This window comes from Callorhinus ursinus, unplaced genomic scaffold, assembly GCF_003265705.2.
Source record: "Callorhinus ursinus isolate GAN/ISIS: 27379988/994484 unplaced genomic scaffold, GSC_fseal_2.0 scaffold37, whole genome shotgun sequence".
NCBI classification, from domain to species: domain Eukaryota; kingdom Metazoa; phylum Chordata; class Mammalia; order Carnivora; family Otariidae; genus Callorhinus; species Callorhinus ursinus.
This window is the reverse complement of record NW_027397099.1, coordinates 14605273-14623274: the sequence shown is the minus strand read 5'-3', so window position 1 is coordinate 14623274 and position 18002 is coordinate 14605273. Positions and strand designations below refer to the sequence as shown.

General features: G+C 55.0%; 1 protein-coding gene across 1 annotated transcript in view; it reads right to left on the bottom strand.

The window, feature by feature from the left end:
- CNGB1 (cyclic nucleotide gated channel subunit beta 1) overlaps positions 1-18002 on the bottom strand; it is a 70059-nt gene that overhangs the window by 30956 nt on the left and 21101 nt on the right. The window contains exons 14-18 of the mRNA XM_073880227.1: positions 15128-15290; positions 14262-14342; positions 8531-8618; positions 7881-7917; positions 2688-2847 (exon numbers count right to left, since the gene is read on the bottom strand). Coding sequence (XP_073736328.1) covers positions 2688-2847; positions 7881-7917; positions 8531-8618; positions 14262-14342; positions 15128-15290 — 529 coding nt within the window. The remainder of the gene's footprint in view (positions 1-2687; positions 2848-7880; positions 7918-8530; positions 8619-14261; positions 14343-15127; positions 15291-18002) is intronic.

Below are 18002 nucleotides of genomic sequence, written 5' to 3'. Positions count from 1 at the left end.
GGGGAGTGAGCCGACCTCGACCCCTGCAGATCAGTCAGAGCTGAACCCTGGCGGGGGCGGGGGCAATGAGACAGGGGGTGTTGGTGCTGCAAAGGGTCCTCACTTGCCCGCAGGGAGACTCAAAGGGAGAAGAGAGGGACACAGCCCTCTCTGGACCTCAGTCCCCACATCTGTTCAACGGCCTAGTGTAAAAGTAACAGCACTGACTTGGTGTCAGGCAAACTTGAGTTTGCATCCCAGTCCTGCTTCCTACTAGTGTATGATCTTGGCAAGTGACTTAAACTCTCTGAGCCACCTCAGTTTTCCCATCTGTAAAATGGGACTAGATTTACTCAACTCATTGAGATCCTCAGGACTCAGTGGGGCCTCAGCTTAAATGTTCTGCTTTCCCCTCCCAGTCCCCAGCACACCCTATCTGAGGAAGGAAGACCAAATCCTCCCCGGGCTCCCCTGTCATTCAGTGCATGTCTGCCCCAGGACTGTGCATTCGGAGCCATTGGAGTCCTGGCTGATGGTGTCTGGGTGGGAATCCACCTGTCATTCTTCCCATCCTCAACTATCGCAACTCAGGATCCCAGAGGCTTCTAGAGGGATACAGATGGAGGGATGTGTAGCACTGCCTTTATTCCAGAAGGCTCTGAAACTATCCTATGACCTTCTGCCTACTCACTGAGGACGGCAACACTCACGGATTCACCTCCTTCACACTCTAATTAAAATTCCCAGCCGCGAACACGGAGACCAGAATTTGCACAGGTGGAGGACCCAACTCGGTCCTCTTGCACCCAGCCTGGTGCCCTCTCCTGAGTCAGGGTGCCATCTCCTGCCCAAGACACCAGAGTGTGGAACTCCATCAGCAGCTAGGCTCCCACAGCCCTGTTTTGCGTGCAGCCCTGTGCTGAGTGCCTTGCACGAATTAGTTCGTTGAATTCTTCCAGCAGTCTAGTAACAGGTGGTGTGTCTATCCCCATCTTACAGTATGAACATGGAGGACTAGGAGTGTGCATTGGCTTGCCTCGAGCCTCCCATTGGTAAGTGGTGAGCTGGGATTCACCCCAAACCAAGGCTTTAAGCTTTTCAAGGTTTAAGCAAACCTAGCCCCTGTGCCCCTCTGTCAGGGTCTGTGGTTTCCATGGATTTCTGGTGCCTATCAGTTGCCCACAATGCTCATTCCATCCCTGACCATAGGCAGCCCCATTGGCTTCCCAAGTCAGGTATCAGAATTCTCCCCTCTCAGGGCCAAGGAGGCTTAGGTAGATGTTCCCCTGGTTTCTCGAAGTCATGTTCAACTTAGAGCTCTCTGGGACAGTCTTGTTTGTTTGCTTAATTCCTTGTTCATTGTCTATCTCAGCCCCATGAGAACATCAGCTCCAAGAGAGTAGGCCCCTGTCAGACTTCTCCCAGCACCCAGAGCAGAGCCTGACACATAAAGTTGTTCAAGAAATGTTTGTGAATGAATGACTGAGTGAATGAGTGAGTGAGTGAGTGAGTGAGTGAGTGAATTAATGATAAGGACAAGAGGAGCCTTGCCCATAAACAGAAGGCAGAGGGCTTGGATTCTATCCCCAAGGGAGCCTACTCCCCCTCTCTGTGCCCAGATATCCACCCCCAACCCAGCCTGTATAAAGAGAACAGAGAGAGGTAGACCAGACGTCTGCAACAATATTGGCTCTGTTTTTTTCTGCTGTGTTCTGCATAGCTCAATGAATGAAACAAGAGGATTGATGGGACAGTGAGCTATGTTGCAAGGCTAGATGAGATTATGACTCTTTTCTTCACATTAAAATCAGAGAGCCTTCAGTTGGCCACATCTAGCTATCTCTGTTACAACAGGCTTTTTACCTTGGCTGAGAAAGTCCTCAGGGACACACGGATGAGAGCAAAGATTAATCAAGAAAAAGGAACTATCTCCTAATCCAACCACCGCAGGAGAAGCACTGGCAGCTCCCCTGCAGCTTAAATGCAGTCATTCACAAAGCAGTGTACCGCACTTCACAGTTTGCCTACAGCTGTATGCAAGACCTCTCTGTTACCTGGCTCAGGTTGTTCAAAACCAACTCTAATCATGTAACAAATTTATATCAAAAAGCATAAAAATGTGCACAGCCTTGACCAGGATTCCCACTTTTCAGAAAGGAGCCCAAGGGCAGAGAGAAGCCCAAAGAGATGTCCATAGCTCCATTATGGACAGTGCCCAACAAGAAAGTATTTGTTAAGTTCATTCTGGCACATGGAGCTGGAGGAACGTCAGATCTGGTCTCAAATGAAATGTGGTCCAAATCACCCCTCCAGTTAAAAGCACACAAAAGCATGGGCCCGTAGACAAGGTACAAAAGAGAAGGCAGTAAAATGAAATCACTACCTAGTGCAGTGGGACAAGGGATGCTTATTTTTCTAGTGTTTTTTGGTATCTCCATTCCATTATTTTAATAATAAAACAGGGGGTGAAAATTAGCCTTGTCACATTTATTACCCCCCTCCTATAGTTGAGGGTACTTGGGAGAGGACTTCCTTGGAGAGTCCTAAACCAGAGTTGAGGACTAGGAAGTGGGACCATAGTCCCAGTTCTGACACCAGGTCACCGAGTGACCTTGAGCCGCTGCTTTCCCACCCTGGCCTCAGTCTCCCTTTCTGGCAAATGGACAGAAAGGTGCTGTGAAAAGCCCAAGAGAAGCATAAAAGGTGACCTTTCAGTCCCTGCGGCAGATCCCGGGACCGAGAGGGTGTCGGATTTGGCAGGAGAAGGTGGTGGCGGCTCAGGTGAGGGTGGATTCTCCACGATGAGGGGGTGGCTGTCCGCATCAGCATCTTCCACCTGCACTTCCGGATGCTCTTTTGTAGCAGGCACTTGGAGAGAGGAAAGAGAGGACAGTCAGAGAGAGAGAGAGAGAGAGAGAGAGGCCAGGTCCCAAGGGCCTTGCTCCGTTCTTGATAAAGCCACAGAAAGCATGTCTGGAGGGGCCTCTGGCAGCCCCACCTCCCAATGGGACCCACGGGAGAGCTCCATGCAGGGGGTGCAAGAATGCAGAGCCCGGGGGCCTCCGAGGGCCTTGGCTGCCCCAGACCCCAGCCCAGGGGCTGCAAAAGAAGCCATAACACCATTGAGGCCACAGAAGTTCCTGAGCATAGCCTGGAGTCCAGCTCTCCCAAGCTCTGGTCTCCTCGGGCCTAGTGAAGCCTCAAGGACTTGGGGTTTGGCGGGAGTGGGGGCGGGAGGGTGGCAGCACCCAGAGAGGGCCGGGGGAGGCTGGGAGAGCCCAAGTCTGAGGGCCTGGCCTAGCACAGCCTCAGCTGCTTCCCCTCGCTGGGCCTCAGTTTCCCCATCCCAAGGCAGGGGTGACAAAGGCACACAGCCTCACACTCTTGAAGGGCCTCAAATGGAGACATTGGGCAGTTTCTTGCAACCAAGGATAACAGCCTGTCCTTGGAGTGTGTGTCACCCCTGTTTGGGAATCTGTTTGGGTGTCTCCTTATTTCCAGACCCGCTGGGAGGCCCTCAAATCCATCAACCCAACCCCTCTCCTGACCTCTGAGAAGCCTGGTGCCGGGTCCCACGTCCCAAGGACCAGGTCCTCCCCGGCCAGTCTGGGGTGGCCCTGCCTCAGGCTTCATCACCCACCCCAGGGGCGGTGGGACAGGCCTGCCTGAGGCGACGCTCAGAGGATGCCAAGGGGCCAAGACAGGGCTCCCTCTCCCGGCCACACTGGGGTGGGACCACTTGCTAGCAGCCGGGCCCAACGCACCCAAAATGAGGACAGGGAGCATTCTGAAGCCCTTGGAGATGCGACTTTCTTTTTAAATGGCCATCATGGGGAAAAAGCCAGCACTTCGCAGAATGTGGCAGAGGGAACCTAAGCGAGACCTTTGAGCATTTGTTTTACCAAGCCTTAAGCCCGCAGAGGAAGAGCATGAACAGGAATGGCGAAATTTCTAAACATTTAAGGAACAAGTGTTGCCAGACTAACAAGAGAGATACCCGCAGGCTGTGGAAAGCAGGAGAGAGCGTGAGGCACCGGGGCCCTCACCCTGCTTCTCCGGGCAGGGTGAGCTCAGCGCCCCAGACTGCCCCCAGTGTGGCCCCCGGAGCCTCCGTGAGGCTGTGTCAGGTAGCCTGCGAGGGGGCAGGTGCTCCCCCACCCTGCCTCACCCTGAGCAAGACTCTGCAACCTCCATCGCCCCCAGGAAAGAAGGAAAACCCCTAAGCCTGGTGTTTCATTTTTATAGAATGAGAATAATATTATGAAAAATCAAAGAACACAGCATGACTACATTGGTTGAGAGAAGAGTCATATTTACGTAGAGCACGTCCTATGTGCCTGCCTGCCATTTGTTTCACCAAACTCTTAGTGCTTTATATAGATTAATTCTTCCCCCCTCCCCAGCCCTTCTAGAAGGCCACTGTTATCACTGTCCCCATTTTGTGGATAAACTGAAGCACAGAAAGACGAAGGAACCGGCCCACAGAGCCAGGATTTGGACCCAGGCAGCCCAGCTCTAGCACTTAGCCTCTTCCTTCGTCCTGAGGTTGGTGACCAGCTCGCAAAGAGGCCTCCATTTAAACAAAACCTCACTCGGGGCCAAGCAGCATCACTGAAATGGGGATGGTGTTCTTACATGCTGCCCTGCCTTATCCGCAGCATCTCACATCACCGCCGGTCATACCACCATGGCTGGAGCAGCCCACTGTCCCAACGTGGCCATGGGACTATTTCCCCAAGTGAGCATCATGGTCCCCATTATGGCCTGTGTGTGTGGAGGGGGCTCCTGGGGACCTGGGCACAGACAAGGCAAAGGAAATGTGGGACGAGAACATTCCTCCCGTTTCAATTCTCTCTAGATCCTGAATGCACAGAGACGAAGTCACAGCCTGGTGCTCCCCGGGCCCTAATGCGTCTCAGACACAGCCTGATTCCCCTTTGGGGCTAAGACGGCAGGTCTCCGCTGGGAGCCTTCAGCAGGTCATCACCGTTCGCCGAAACAATCAGCACGACTTTGTTTTTAGTTCATTTGCAGTTGTTTCTATTTATGCCTTCTATTTATGGCAAGCGATGCTGCTTTCCCGCTGGAATAGTATGGTAAAGCTTCCTGATTGAATAAACTTAATTAAATGTAAAAAATGAATCCACTGAAAGAAAAACGGCAAGCCAATAAAGGTAGAATTGGTATAGAATACAGCAAAACTTGAGAAGGGATCCATGGGGGGTGGCGATTGGGGGATGCTTGGGAGTGAGTAGATGCAGGGCTTGCCCAGAAGACGGGGCCTGGGGGTGTCAACCCTTGTGGTGGGGTCGATCACCCCCACTCTGTGCCTATTGCAAGCTGGGAAGAGAGGACGGCGGTGGATCTATTCTCATGAAATGTTCAGTTCTGCCTGTCTACTGACCTCACAGGCAACCTTGCACACTATCCCCCCAAAACAAACAAATGAAAGGGAAAGCGAGTGGGTCTGGCTTGAGTTAAGGCAGAAAGGGATAGAGGTTAGTCCAGAGGCACTCCACTGTCCCCGAGCACTTGGTCATCAGGAAGCAAGCAGCAGGAACCCGAAGACTGTCACAGGGACCTTGTCACAACTAAATGGATCCAGACAGGCTCTCCTTCTTCACTGGCCCCTAAGGCTATCTCTCCTCCGGGTCTGCCTGCAGACACCTGGGGGCCTCTCCTTTCCTGAAATGGGATTTGCTGGGCAGATATCAACAATCCTCCCAAAGTCCAGCTCCCAGAAAATCCTCAAGGTCTAGGATTCTGTCTGAAATGGGTCCCCACATTCCTCTCTGCCCCATTCCCCTCAATTTATTCTCCTTGAGTCTCTTGGCCTAGAGATCTTAGTAATTTGTTTCAGTGAGGGTGTGATTGACTAGCTGTAAAAAAAAAAAAAAATGATGATCTGCAGAATGCAATGTTTTACCCAAAGAAATTAATTGCTAATTGTGGGATTTTAGGCACAGAGATAAGCGGACTAATATCCCTTAAGTCAGCACAAAGCAAGATGAAGGCATTGACCAACAGAGGAAGGGGGTTGGTTTTCCAGTTCAACTGTTAATCCCACGCCTTGACCATGGCACCCATGCGAGGAACAGCCCAAGCCATGCAGAAGCCCACACCACAGGCGCGAGCATGCTGGGTGCACAAGATCACACTACCTAGACGACGGACGGAACTTCTGGTCTCCTTGGCGAAGCTGGAGTTGGACAAGGCCGTCCTCCGAGAGGTGAGGACAGGGATGCGGGTGATTGAGGGGCGGTAGCTGGGCACATTGGGGAGGTGCTCCGCCAGGGCTGGGGGAGCAAGCCCTGGGGCCACCTGGCCAGGTGGCTGGTCCTGGACCAGGCGATTCAGCTCCACATCCTGGCCTGGTTGAGCCATGCTGCTGGGGCCAGTGGGGGTCAGGCAGATGTGGGAGCCTGGGGACTGCAACCAGGAACAGAGGGTTGGGGGAGGCAGGGGAGGTGGGCTCCTCCCCACTAGCACCAACTCGGACCAGCCCGGGGCCCCCCTGCCCTTGCAGCAGCTGCATCCAAAGCCCAAACATCATTCGTGTCCCTGGGGTCAACATCGAAAGCATCATCAGGTCATGTTGGCTGGTCTACGTGGTAGCTCTGGGGGACAGCCCCGGGTCCCCCAACTTCTTGTGCTTTCTCTGTTAACCAGCCACTGGTAGCATTTCCCACCTCAGACAGAAAAAGTTAGAATCAGGGGCGCCTGGGTGGCTCAGTCGGTTAAGCGTCTGCCTTCAGCTCAGGTCATGGTCCCGGGGTCCTGGGATCGAGCCCCGCATCAGGCTCCCTGCTCGGCGGGGAAGCCTGCTTCTCCCTCTGCCTGCCGTTCCCCGTGCTTGTGCACGTTCTCTCTCTCTCTGACAAATAAATAAATAAAAATCTTTAAAAAAAAGGTGCTTCTCAAAGACCAGGTGGGGAGCAAGGTTGGGACACCTGGAGTCGGGACACCTGCATCCAGTCCCCTGTCCGTCGCCGGCTGGCTGGGACATGAGCACCATGGTCCCCATTATGGCGTCCTGCCTCAGGGCCACGCGGTGTTGGGTACCTTTGACACATTGTCCCCTCCTACTCTGCCCCATGCCCTGTGTGGCAGGTATGACTCTTGCCCTGTCTTTCTGGATTTGGGAGTCACAATTAAGAGAGGTCACACACCCAGCTCCAGGTCCCACAGGAAGGAGGAGGGAGGAACCAAGAGTGAAATGCAGGTCTGTGCCCTTGGCCACTCAGCCACATCCTGCCCACTTGGAGCCTCAGGTTTCTCATCTATAAAACGGTCTGTCTGCCTCAGAGGGTGGCTTGAGGAACATGGAGGCCCAAAAGGTCAGGGCTCCGTGTCTGTCTGTCTCAGGCTCCCCAGCCTGGCTATGCTCGGCTCCCTAGCCTCTGCCGCACCAGCCCTGGAGCTCTCGGGTTTGCGGGTGGAGGTGGTAAATAATAGCAAAGTGCGTGTGCTGGGTACAGCCTGGGGGTCTGGGCAGTAAGGAAAAGCTCACTGAGACACGTGGGGTCTAGGACGGGCCCTTAGCAAGCTCGGGTTCCAGTTTTCATTCAGAGATGCTACATTTCAGCCAAACCGTCTCCAGATGGTAGTCCAGAGAAGAGCGGCAGGAGGGGCTGACCGGGAGTGGGGTTTCCACAGGCCTAATGGAGTCCCAGGAGCCTCCCGTAATCCCCCTGGGGCCCTGAAATACATCACCAAGCTCTGATCATGTGGCCCCAAGACGCAGAGGATGGGTTTCACCTGAGGATGAGACAGGTGTAGGGGAGTGGGGACGGTAGGGATGGAGGGAGAGGGGCTGAGTGCCCTTGTCCCCAGGCTGCCCCCAGCCCGAAAGTATCCTCAACGCTCTGACCCCCCCCCCCCCACCACCACCACACACCTACCTTCGGGGCTGGCAGTCACGGCCTCCTCCTGCAGCTCCTACAGACAGGAAGGGGGAAACAGAAGGTGGACCATCAGGGCTCCTCCTCGCCCCAGGCCAGCCCAGACCCTGCTGGGAGATCTGTCTTCAAGAGTCCTCCCGGGCCCCGAGTCTACTCCTTGCCCTGCCTGACTGGTCAGGCCCTGCCCCCCAACCTGCTGGGGCCTCCAGGGAGGCGGCCCCCACCGTATAGAGGGAGGACACCCAGGAGCCCAGCGCCGGGACCTGACACAGATAAAGGGGGGGTGTGTTCTCACGTAACTCTCCCCGCCTGGGCGCCACACTTCACAGTGCATAACTGTGTGGGACGCCCTGGGGAGGGGTTTTCGGCCGCATTTTCCAAAGGTGGCCACAGAGGCCCAGAGTGGGGAGGTGACTCGTCCAGGGCCACACAGCCACGTGAAGACTGGCCTGCAGGACAAGCTGCTCCCCCCGCAATGGACGTGTCACCCCAGGCCCTCGCTGAGCCCACCTGACCCCGGGTATAAGCCAGGTCCTGCAGCACCCACCACCCTGCTCCCCTCTGTCCAGGGGGCATCTCACCAGCTGAAAATCCCCCCGTAAACAAAGTAGACAAAGCCTACCCAGGCCTCAGAGGTAATCTGCTCATACCTGGTCCGAGGCCCTCTGGGGCTGGGTCCTGTCTACTCCGCTCGAGTCCTTGCCAGCCTGTTCCACCAGACAGCTATCCAGCAGGACACTGTGACCCCAAGGGGGAGGAGGAAAAGGCCAGTGTCAAGGGTGTTAGACCTTTCCCGAGCCCCGCCTGCCGAGAGCCAGCCCATGTGTTGGGAGCTGGTGCCCAAAGGTGGCCAAGAATAAGGTCCTCACCCTCAGGAGGTTCCCTGCACGGGGCAGGCAGACCACGATTGTGTCTAGGAAGAAGGCCTGCCCATCATCAGGGACGGTGAGTTGACCATGAGGCATAGGTGAGGAACGGTGTCCAGGACAAGGGAACAGCATGTACAAAGGCAAGTGTGGTGGATGGTTCGAGGAACCGTCCTCTGGGGGGTGGGACCAAAGAGCACTGGATAGCGTTCAAAATGTACTCCCAGCATTTGCCCTCTGCGAGCCTCCAGGTGACATTGGTGACACAGTCAGGGCAGGGAGTATGAAAAAAGTGAGGCCCAGAGAGGTGACCTGACCTGGCTAAAGTCACACAGCAGATTGTCTGCCACCACACAGATCTCAAATGCAGGCCCTAGTTCTTTGCAGGCCACGAGACCAGAGCCACACTTTGGCTGCTGAAGATTTCAGGGGTCCCTGGCCCAGGCTGCAGACATACACGGGTGACAGGGACCAGGGGTGCAGAGAGGAGTATAGCCAATTAAAGAACGTGTACCCATCTGAGTCTGCAACCCCACTTGGCTTGGAAAAATCTGATTTTCAAGAGGAGCCTGAACTACATGTTTTAAAGGTGGAATCTCCAATCTTCAGATGCTGATAATTAATCCAAGTTAATAGACTCATAGCAATATGTAGATAATCAAAAGAGCCTGTCTGTAGGTTAAATTGGGCCCTTCGATGCCCATGTGGCAGCCTCTGGGTTAAAATGGTGACTCAGAACCAGGGGCCGATGGGACTTACGTAGTTGGAATTGGATCCTGGGTCCTAGCGGCCCACACGGCCCCACAGACCTCTGTCAGCGAGGCTCACGGCAGTGTCTACCCCCCAGAAAACCCGGATTCACCATCGCCTACCCAGAGGGCCAAGCTTCAGCGCTCCCAAGGTGGGTGAGGAGGTGGGGGGCAGAATTGCAGCCCTGGTCAGTTTGGAGCCAGCGGCCTGGGAGCGGGACTCAGTCGGTGATCACATGGTCACAGCAGGCCCCATCCTCACCTAAGCCACCCTGCGTTCCATCTCAGCAATCCAAGGCACAGACGGCCCAGCCACAGTCACATGGCTGGTGTGAGGCAAGCCTGGATAAAATACGAGTGTCTCTGACCCCATGTCCGCAATACTTGGCTGCCTGTCTCCAAGCGGCCCCATGTGACACGGGGGGGGTGAGGCAAGTGTCCTGAGGACCCGAGCACCCAACCCTCTTCATTTCCCTTCATCATCACGTAGCTATTTCCATCGCAAGGGGCCTCAGATGTCAGGGTCACAGTCCCCACCCTGCCCAGGGAGAAACAGATTTTCATAAAGAGATTCAAGTCACAAAGGCAAGGGCACATGATGACTTTCCGGGGGCCTGTGTGCTTTAGCCTTTGCAGGCCCCTTTGTCCTTAAAAATAAAAATTAGATTTTGTGACTGCATTTATAGAAGATTCAATATTACATACATTCTCTTCCATCGAAAAGTTCCTTTTGGGGTCTGACGTTAAAAGAAATTAAAATGTGCTTGAATGCCCTTCCCGGTTCTCAAAGCACCAAGGCCCAGGGCATGAACATCTGCAGCCCCATGTGGGGCTGCCTAGGGCCGTGCTCATTCCAGAATCAGGCCATGACATCTCTGGATGGCCCTGAGCACGTCACTGGGAAGCCCTCAGGCTGCCTCTGTTTGCCCATCTGTCAAATGGGTAGGACTTGCTCAGCCTGTCCAGCCGGACTTACTTGAGGGAGGTCAGAAGGGCCGGTGAGAATCTCATGAAAAAGTCAAAAAAGGCTTCCCATGGCCGGTGCCATTCTTGATCCTCCATCCCTCGACACTGAGAAGCAGTTCTCCTTGTGTGGGGCACCAAGGGTTTGCTTTACTCCCAGCTCTGCGCTTGCCAGCAGCGCAGCCCTGGACGTTCAGGGGACCGTGTCTGAGCCCCAGTTCTCTCGTCTGTGAGACGGGATGAATAACCGGTGCCCAGAGGCTGGCATGGATACCGAGTGCTATGCAAATGGCCACTGTTGTCAAGATTGCTCTTGTCATTATTATTACTAATAGCAGAGGGGGGAGCATCCTGCCAGGTTATGAATCACCCACGTGGATTGGGGAACATCTTGCACAAACATCTCCAGCTATCAAGACACCTAGTGAGCCCTACCATGGCCCTGTCAGCAACACCAGGGGCTGCTTTGGGAGCTGTGTACCCAACGTCATGTTGCCCCTGGTCGGCAATGTGCCCAAGGCCCCCTCTTGCCCAGCCCAGAAGTCGCAGGCCAGCCACTTCTAGAAACCTCCCCAATCCCAGGGATTTCCAAGCGGAGGATCAGACAGATGGGCTGAGGTGGGCAACCCGGAGGACCTCCCTAGCTGGCTATCCGAGTTAAAGGTGCAGGGAGTAGCCAAGAGTTGGCCATCCCGCTCTTTGTCCCCCAGGTCACCTGGCAGGCTACACCCCTAAGCTAAAGTCCTCAGCACACTCCTCACCGGGCACGCCAACCCTGCAAGAAAGAAGGGGAGCCCTTAGGAAGAAGCAGCCACCTACTTGGGTCTCGCTGTCTTTGCCGACAAGAACGCCCATGATGCAGGAGGTCAGCTGGGGGCGATGACATTCATCCCAAGCCCCGGGTCGGGTGCGCACAGGGAGACAATTGGGAGAGCCCCAGCCCAGCCCCAAGCCTGCCAGGCCAGCTCTGGAGCCAGTGTGGCTCGGGTCGCCGATGAGCCACTGATCCTTCCTGCTTCTAATCAGATTGAGGGGATGTGCAGGGAACTCTGCAGAAATGTCCCCAGGGAGGCCAGGTGGGGACCAAAAGGCTGCGGTTGCTAGGAAAAGCCGAGCTGTTGCCGGCAGAGACCAGGTCGCTAGGCGACCGTCTGCCTGTTACCAGGGCCCGCGCGCGTCATCAGCAACCCCTGTGCCTCTGCAAAGCCGGCCAAGAGCCTCCCCCGCCCAGCCAGTGACAGCCCAGCCCACCTGCCCGCGCCCAACGCCCTCTGGCCCCAGCCCGGGCATCTCTCACTCTCTCACCCAGTGCCCTCGTCCCGACCTAGGGCCCCAGGCCCAGAAGTTCCCTGAGTTTGAAACTCTGGATAAACATTTATGTGAATATGTGCGTGTCTGCAGCATTTGTGGGTAACTGTATACATGTGCTTGTGTGCACGAGCATGTGTGTAGGGCGTGCAAGTGTGTTATCAGTGTGCCTGTGTGTGCACATGTGTGAATACATGGGTGCGTGTGGGTGTGTGCGTGTGCATGTGTGCATGCTGCGTGTGGGTGTACCTGTGTGCACACCTGCACATGACCCAGCATGTGTGTCAGTATCTGGGTGTGGGTGTGTACGTATAGTGCAGATATGTGTGTGTACCAGGCAGAGAACACGTGTGTAGTTGGTGCGTGTGCATGTGTGTGAGTACACTAACTCGCTGGCCTCCGAGGTGGAAAGCAGACGGCTGATGGGGCTACACTAACGGGGCTGGGCCGCACCTAAGTTTTCACCCAGGAGAAGGGGTGTCACCTGTCAGTGAGAGCAGCCTGGCTCTGGGAGACCCATACGGCAGAATTCGGACTGCGTTACAGAAACCATAAGGCAACACGCTTATTTTTGGTGCAAGAAATATTTTCATAAGTCAGAGGTGTATAAGGATGGGATGGACAGCCCTCAAGAGGTTGTGAGCTCCCCGTCACTGGAGGCAAGCAAGTAACTGTGTGGCCTCTTGCTAAGGATGAAAAAAATTGTATGTGAACTAGGGAAAGATGGACTAAAAGCAGAAGCCACTGAGCAGGCCTTCGGCCCGGAAGTCCAGTGTTGGTCTCATGGTGTAACAATATCCTGCCTGGGACTGGAAGTGACCCTCAGTGGGGATGAGACCATCAACGACCTTTGATGGGGTGCCCACTGCAGGCCAGGCCCTAATATGCCCCCTACACAGCTGGCCCTGCCACCACTCTGCAGGGGCTGTGAGTGTCCCCGTTCCTTGGACGTGGAGGCAGAAGCTCTGTGTGGTATGCACCTGCCCAGGTCACCCTGCCAGGCGGAGTGGAGCCCGTGTCTCAGGCCAGGGAGGAAGGGTGCAGGCCAGGGGACACCACAGAGGGCCCAGTGACAGGGACAGGAAATAAAGCAAGGGACAGATTAAATCAGTCTGGCCTGCCCCCTGATAACAGCCTCCTTGAGGTCTTCCTGCCTTAGTCTCCCCACAGTGCAGCTGCCAGATCACACCACTCACCTGCTCATGAACCTTCAGTGGCTCCCCATTGCTCCTGGGAGAGCAAGTCCAAGGCCTTCACAATCTGGCCCTCTGCCTCTGAAGCACCGTCTCCCCCTGTGTCCACCAGCTGCATTGTCACTGTCCCCGGACATGTGGGCTGCTTTTGAGGCTCACTTCGAAACCCCCAGGCTCTACGCTGTTCTCGTCTCCCACTCCCCTCATTGGCACCTCTTCCTCAGGCCTTTCTGGTTCCTCAAAACTCCCTGGTTCTGATCTGGCCTTTGGGCCTCTCCTCTCTCCATGCTGGCTCCCCCAGGATCTCCTCCAGTCCCCTGGTTTCTGGTTCTGCCTATGCGACCAGACTCCTGCCTTTACATCTCCAACCTCTTACCCCCAGCTCCACACTCAGGTCCAGCTGCCTGCTCTCCATCTCCCCGTGGGTCCCCCTCTCTGTCTGTCCTTCTGTCCATCCCACATTGCCTAAAATCTTCTCCCTCTTAGTGGTCTTTTGTAATACTATTGAAATGTTTGACATAGAACATTGTGTAAATTTTAGATGTGCAACACATTGATTTGATGCATTTATAGATTATAATATGATTGCCACCATGGTGACAACACCTCTATCATGTCACATAATTATCATTTCTTTTTAGTGGTCGGAATAATTAAGATCTAGTCTCTCAGCAATTTGATGATTATAACTTTTGGTGGTTTCTGATCGCCATTCTTTAACCATTACCTTAACTGACTTCTCTGTGCGTTCCTGTGAAATCCTTATGGATTGGGGTGGAGAATCAACCATTCATGAACAGGACAGAAGCCAGCGTGGCCTTCTTGGTGTCAAAAGCCCCCATGGGACCGCTGTGGGGGGGGTGGAGGGGGACACAGCCCTATGTCCTGGCTCTGTTCATGGTAGGGTTGTGAACCCACTGCAGGGGCCCCTTCACTCCTCCAGCCATGCATTCAGCTGACATTTACTTGGCGCCTAGGATCTAGGGACATGGGAGTGAGCGCTCAGACAAAACCCCCCACCCCCAAGGAGGCTGCGTTCTAGCGTGCGTGCGTGCGTGCGCATGCGCGTGCGTGTGGGAGGCGTGTGGGAGGCTGTGAAGTGGTGGGCCATATAAGTCCCAGGTCATTTTGAGCACAGGGGGGGACCCCCAGCCTCCCCAGCCTCTTTGGTCAATGCCCAGCAACACACATCACAGAACAAAGGAAGGAGTACCCCCAGCCCAGAAACCCGCTGCCCCTCACTGTAACCCCCCCCCCCCCAGGCCATCCTTGAGGGGAAGACAGAGAACACAAGCGCCTTACTTTGGCTCCTCCTCTTCTTCCTCCTCCTTCTCTCCATCCTCCTCCTCAGCTTCTCTCTCCTCTTGAATCCGGGGCAGTTCCCTGAGTTGAGGTCAGAAGCAGGAGGTGAGCCCACCTGCAGCTCCACCCCAAGTCCAGCTGCTGCCCCATTTTCAGGAAGATGTTCCGCAGCCCCTGACACCAGAGCTGAACGTCTCAACCAAGACTTGACCCAGGGAACCCCACCTGAGCAGCCTTGGGCTCCCTCTGGCAGCAAGGTCTCTTCACGGAATGAGGGGCCCGGCCCAGCCCCCATTGTCCTAGGGGCAACCCTGGGTCAGCCCCTGAGCCCCTCTGGGCCTCAGTTTCCCCACCTTTACAACGTAGGCCATGGGCCTGAGGACCTGAGACCTCCCAGCCCGAGAGGCCACCGCCAAGATCACTAGCGGGAACAAAGACCGTGATGTCCCTATGGAGGGCAAGTGGTCCACCATCACCACTGCCACACGTTCCAGTGACCCATGACCCTGTAGCCCCCCTTCTGGAAATTTCTCCTGCACACCTACTCACATGGCTGTGTAAGGACATCCGTGCCAGAGTGTTTGTTGCAAAATTGTTTATGATAACACACTTTCAGAATCATAAATGTCCACCCATAGTGGGCAGATTAGATCAGTTCTGGCACATTCACGCAATGGAAGATCTCTCTATGCACTGAAGGTGGAAAGAGCTCAGGGTATACTGTGGAATGAATAGAACGAGGTGCAGCTAGGAGGAGTGGGGGCGGGTTTGAATCCTGTTCTCTGCCCTTTGGTACCTTTGGGATTCTCTACCGTGTGCCTGTTACCTTCCCAGTCATTTGTTCCGGCGCTTTCTCTGGCTCCCACCTGGGCATCTTTTCCACAGTTTCATTCTCCTCTTCATAAGCTGGAGGCTCCTCTGAGCCCTGCGGGCTGGTGCCACCATCCCGATGCTCGTCCTCCTCCCAGTGAGGGTCAACCTCTTCTAGGACGAGATCAGGCTCCTCTCGGCCTCCGGGGAGGATGCAGACTGCAGGGGACACAGGGCGCGGGGGAGAGTGGGCTTGGGCCTCTGAGTCCGAGGGACCGCATGGGGGGCCTGGGCCATCAACCGCCATGATACGAAAGATCCAGGTTCGGGGTCCGCCTTGGCACGCGCAGGTGCAAGGTGGCCTGGACTGTACCGGGGGATGCAGAGAGAGCCTGCCCCCGGCCTGTTCTCTAGATGCCGCCCACTGGTGACAGCATACTACATGCTCCTAACCCCAGCTCCCGCTTCCAGGAGTCTTTCCCTCCTGGGCCTAGAGGCTCCAGCTTCCAAGGGGATTGACTTTCTGGTAGAGGTGGTCCGACCTTCAGATACAAATTGAGCATTTGCACTATTTCTCCATGTACCCAGGTCCCTGACAATGCAAACAGTGTGGGGCTGTGAGCTCGCCAGAAGTGGGCATAGGGGAGTCTCATCAGGAACCTAAACCCCCCAACAAGCAAGAGAAAGGGGGGAAGTGGGGAGATTTGCCTGGATCCCAGACATTCCCAAAAAGCTCCAGGTCTTGGCTGGCCCTTCAACCAAGCATGAAATTATGAACAGCGACTTTAAATGGGAGTTGGTCTCACACTTTATCCTGTGACTGGGAATTATGGTGTGGAAATAATAATAATAATAATAATAATACAATGGCAGCTGTATTTATTGAGCACTTACTATGTGCCTGGCCCTGTACTTAGTGACATACATGGATTAACTCAATGAGTCCTCACACCAACCTTTTGAGGTGGGAATAATTGCTACTCCCCATTTTATTTTCCCTCTTTTATGTTATTCCCCATTTTACAGATGAGAAACTGAGACCCAGGTTAACACCTTCCTTTGCAGGGCGCTTCCCCTGTGCCCGGCTCAGGGTTGTCTGCTTTCCGAGAGCTGCATCTTCCTGCTCCCACCTCTAGCTCCCAAGTACAGACATTATCCTGCCTCACATAGGAAGGGCCAGCCTGCCCTCCAGGAAAGTCCCCCCACCCCCCGGCCACACATCCTGAACTAGCTAGCCTTTTCCACGCTGGTCCTGGCTCCTCCAGGCCTACAAACACCCCTGGGGTCTGACCAGGGAGGGTCTTCCAAGCGTGGCCCTGAATCCAGTGGTGAGGTAACACCATACTCATCATTCTAGAACATTGTCCAGTCATGGTGCAGCATCTCTGCCTTGAGCAGCCATCTGGGGTGCAAGTCCCCACCTGACATAGCAGGGAACATCCAGGGTACAGGACAACCTCTGGCCCGTGAGCCCATTAGCTTTCACAGCAACCCTGCATGGGGAGAACAGTACTCTCGCCATTTGATAAACCACAGGGCCAGCTCAGAGAGGCTGAGTGACTTGTCCAAGGCCACACAGGATATCGGAGGCATTGCCAAGTCTCCTGACTCCCGATTCCCTGGTGTGCTATTGCAGGTGATAAACATGTCCCCGTGAGTGCCTCCCTGGCATGGGGGTCTCTCCATAATGGGCACTGGATGAGCCCAGCATTTGGGTTCTGAAGAGTCAATGCCATCTTTGTTTACATCCTGGCTTTCTTTTTCAACCCTTTCTTTTTGGGTACTCTTTAGTGAGTAAGCATTTTACAAGATTTTCCTCCTTCCATGGCTGTGCCAGGCCTGTGAGCTGTGCCCTATACTGTCCCCATGTTACAGCCAAAGATTCTGTGGCTCCGGGAAGAGGATGGTGGCCACAGCACTGGGCAGGAGGGGTGGGCACAGGGTTCTCTGCCATGCTGACCCAGGGGCGGGGTTCCGAGACCCCCTCTGTAGGCATCCAATTGATTCATAGCTCTCCTGGCTTTTCCAGGGCCCCACCCTTGGGTCACAGATGGGGCCACCGAAGCACTGTGGGTGCTCAAGCTCCCATGGAAACCCCTGCTCCATTCTGGGCTGAAACTTTGCTCCTGAAGTCCCTCATTGGCACGCCACCTCCTGGCCAGCACCCTCTCTGCCAGCCTCAGATGTCCCTCAGGGCACCTGAATGGGGTTCTGACCCCAGCAGTGCAGGTCATCAGGTGCATCTGGGGAAGGAGCTCCTGTTTCCAGGATCAGCAAACAGGGAGGCTGGGGGCATGGATCTTAGGCCAAGGCCTGGGTTGCTGGCAAAGCCCAAGCTCTGGCTTATCCTCTCTGGCAGGCCTGGGTCCTGGATGCTTTGGATGTGGCCCAAAGATCAAGAACCTTTGCTTCGATTGCTTCCTCTGCCTCCGATGCTTGCTCAGCCTCAGAGGAGTCTCTGTGAAGTCCTTCCTCTGCTCAACCACCTTCAGTGGCTCCCCATTGCCTACAATCTAGTCCCCTAAAATCAGGCCCCAGCTTTTCTGGTTTTACCTTCTGCGTCAAGAACTCAGGATTCATGGAAGCACCCACCACTCTCCTTCTCCCACCTCCAGGCGTTGGCTCACTTTATTCCCTCTCCCGCGTTGCCCTCCCCTCACCGCCAGTTTGGGACCTCAGGGGTCTCTAAGTCAAAGGTCCGTGTGGCCAGGGAGATGGTATATGTGGGTGAGGGGGAGCGTGCTCCCCGCCTTCAGGAGGCAGCTGCTGATCAGACTGTCCTCACGAGCACGGCGCGGGTCCGTCAGAGCTGGATAGTCCCCGTTTTTGAGAGAAACCAGACTTTTCCTCTGCAACGCCACCTCATTTTTAGATGTTGGCAACTAGTTCTAATATTGAAAATCATTCCGTGCCCCAAACATAGACATCTGT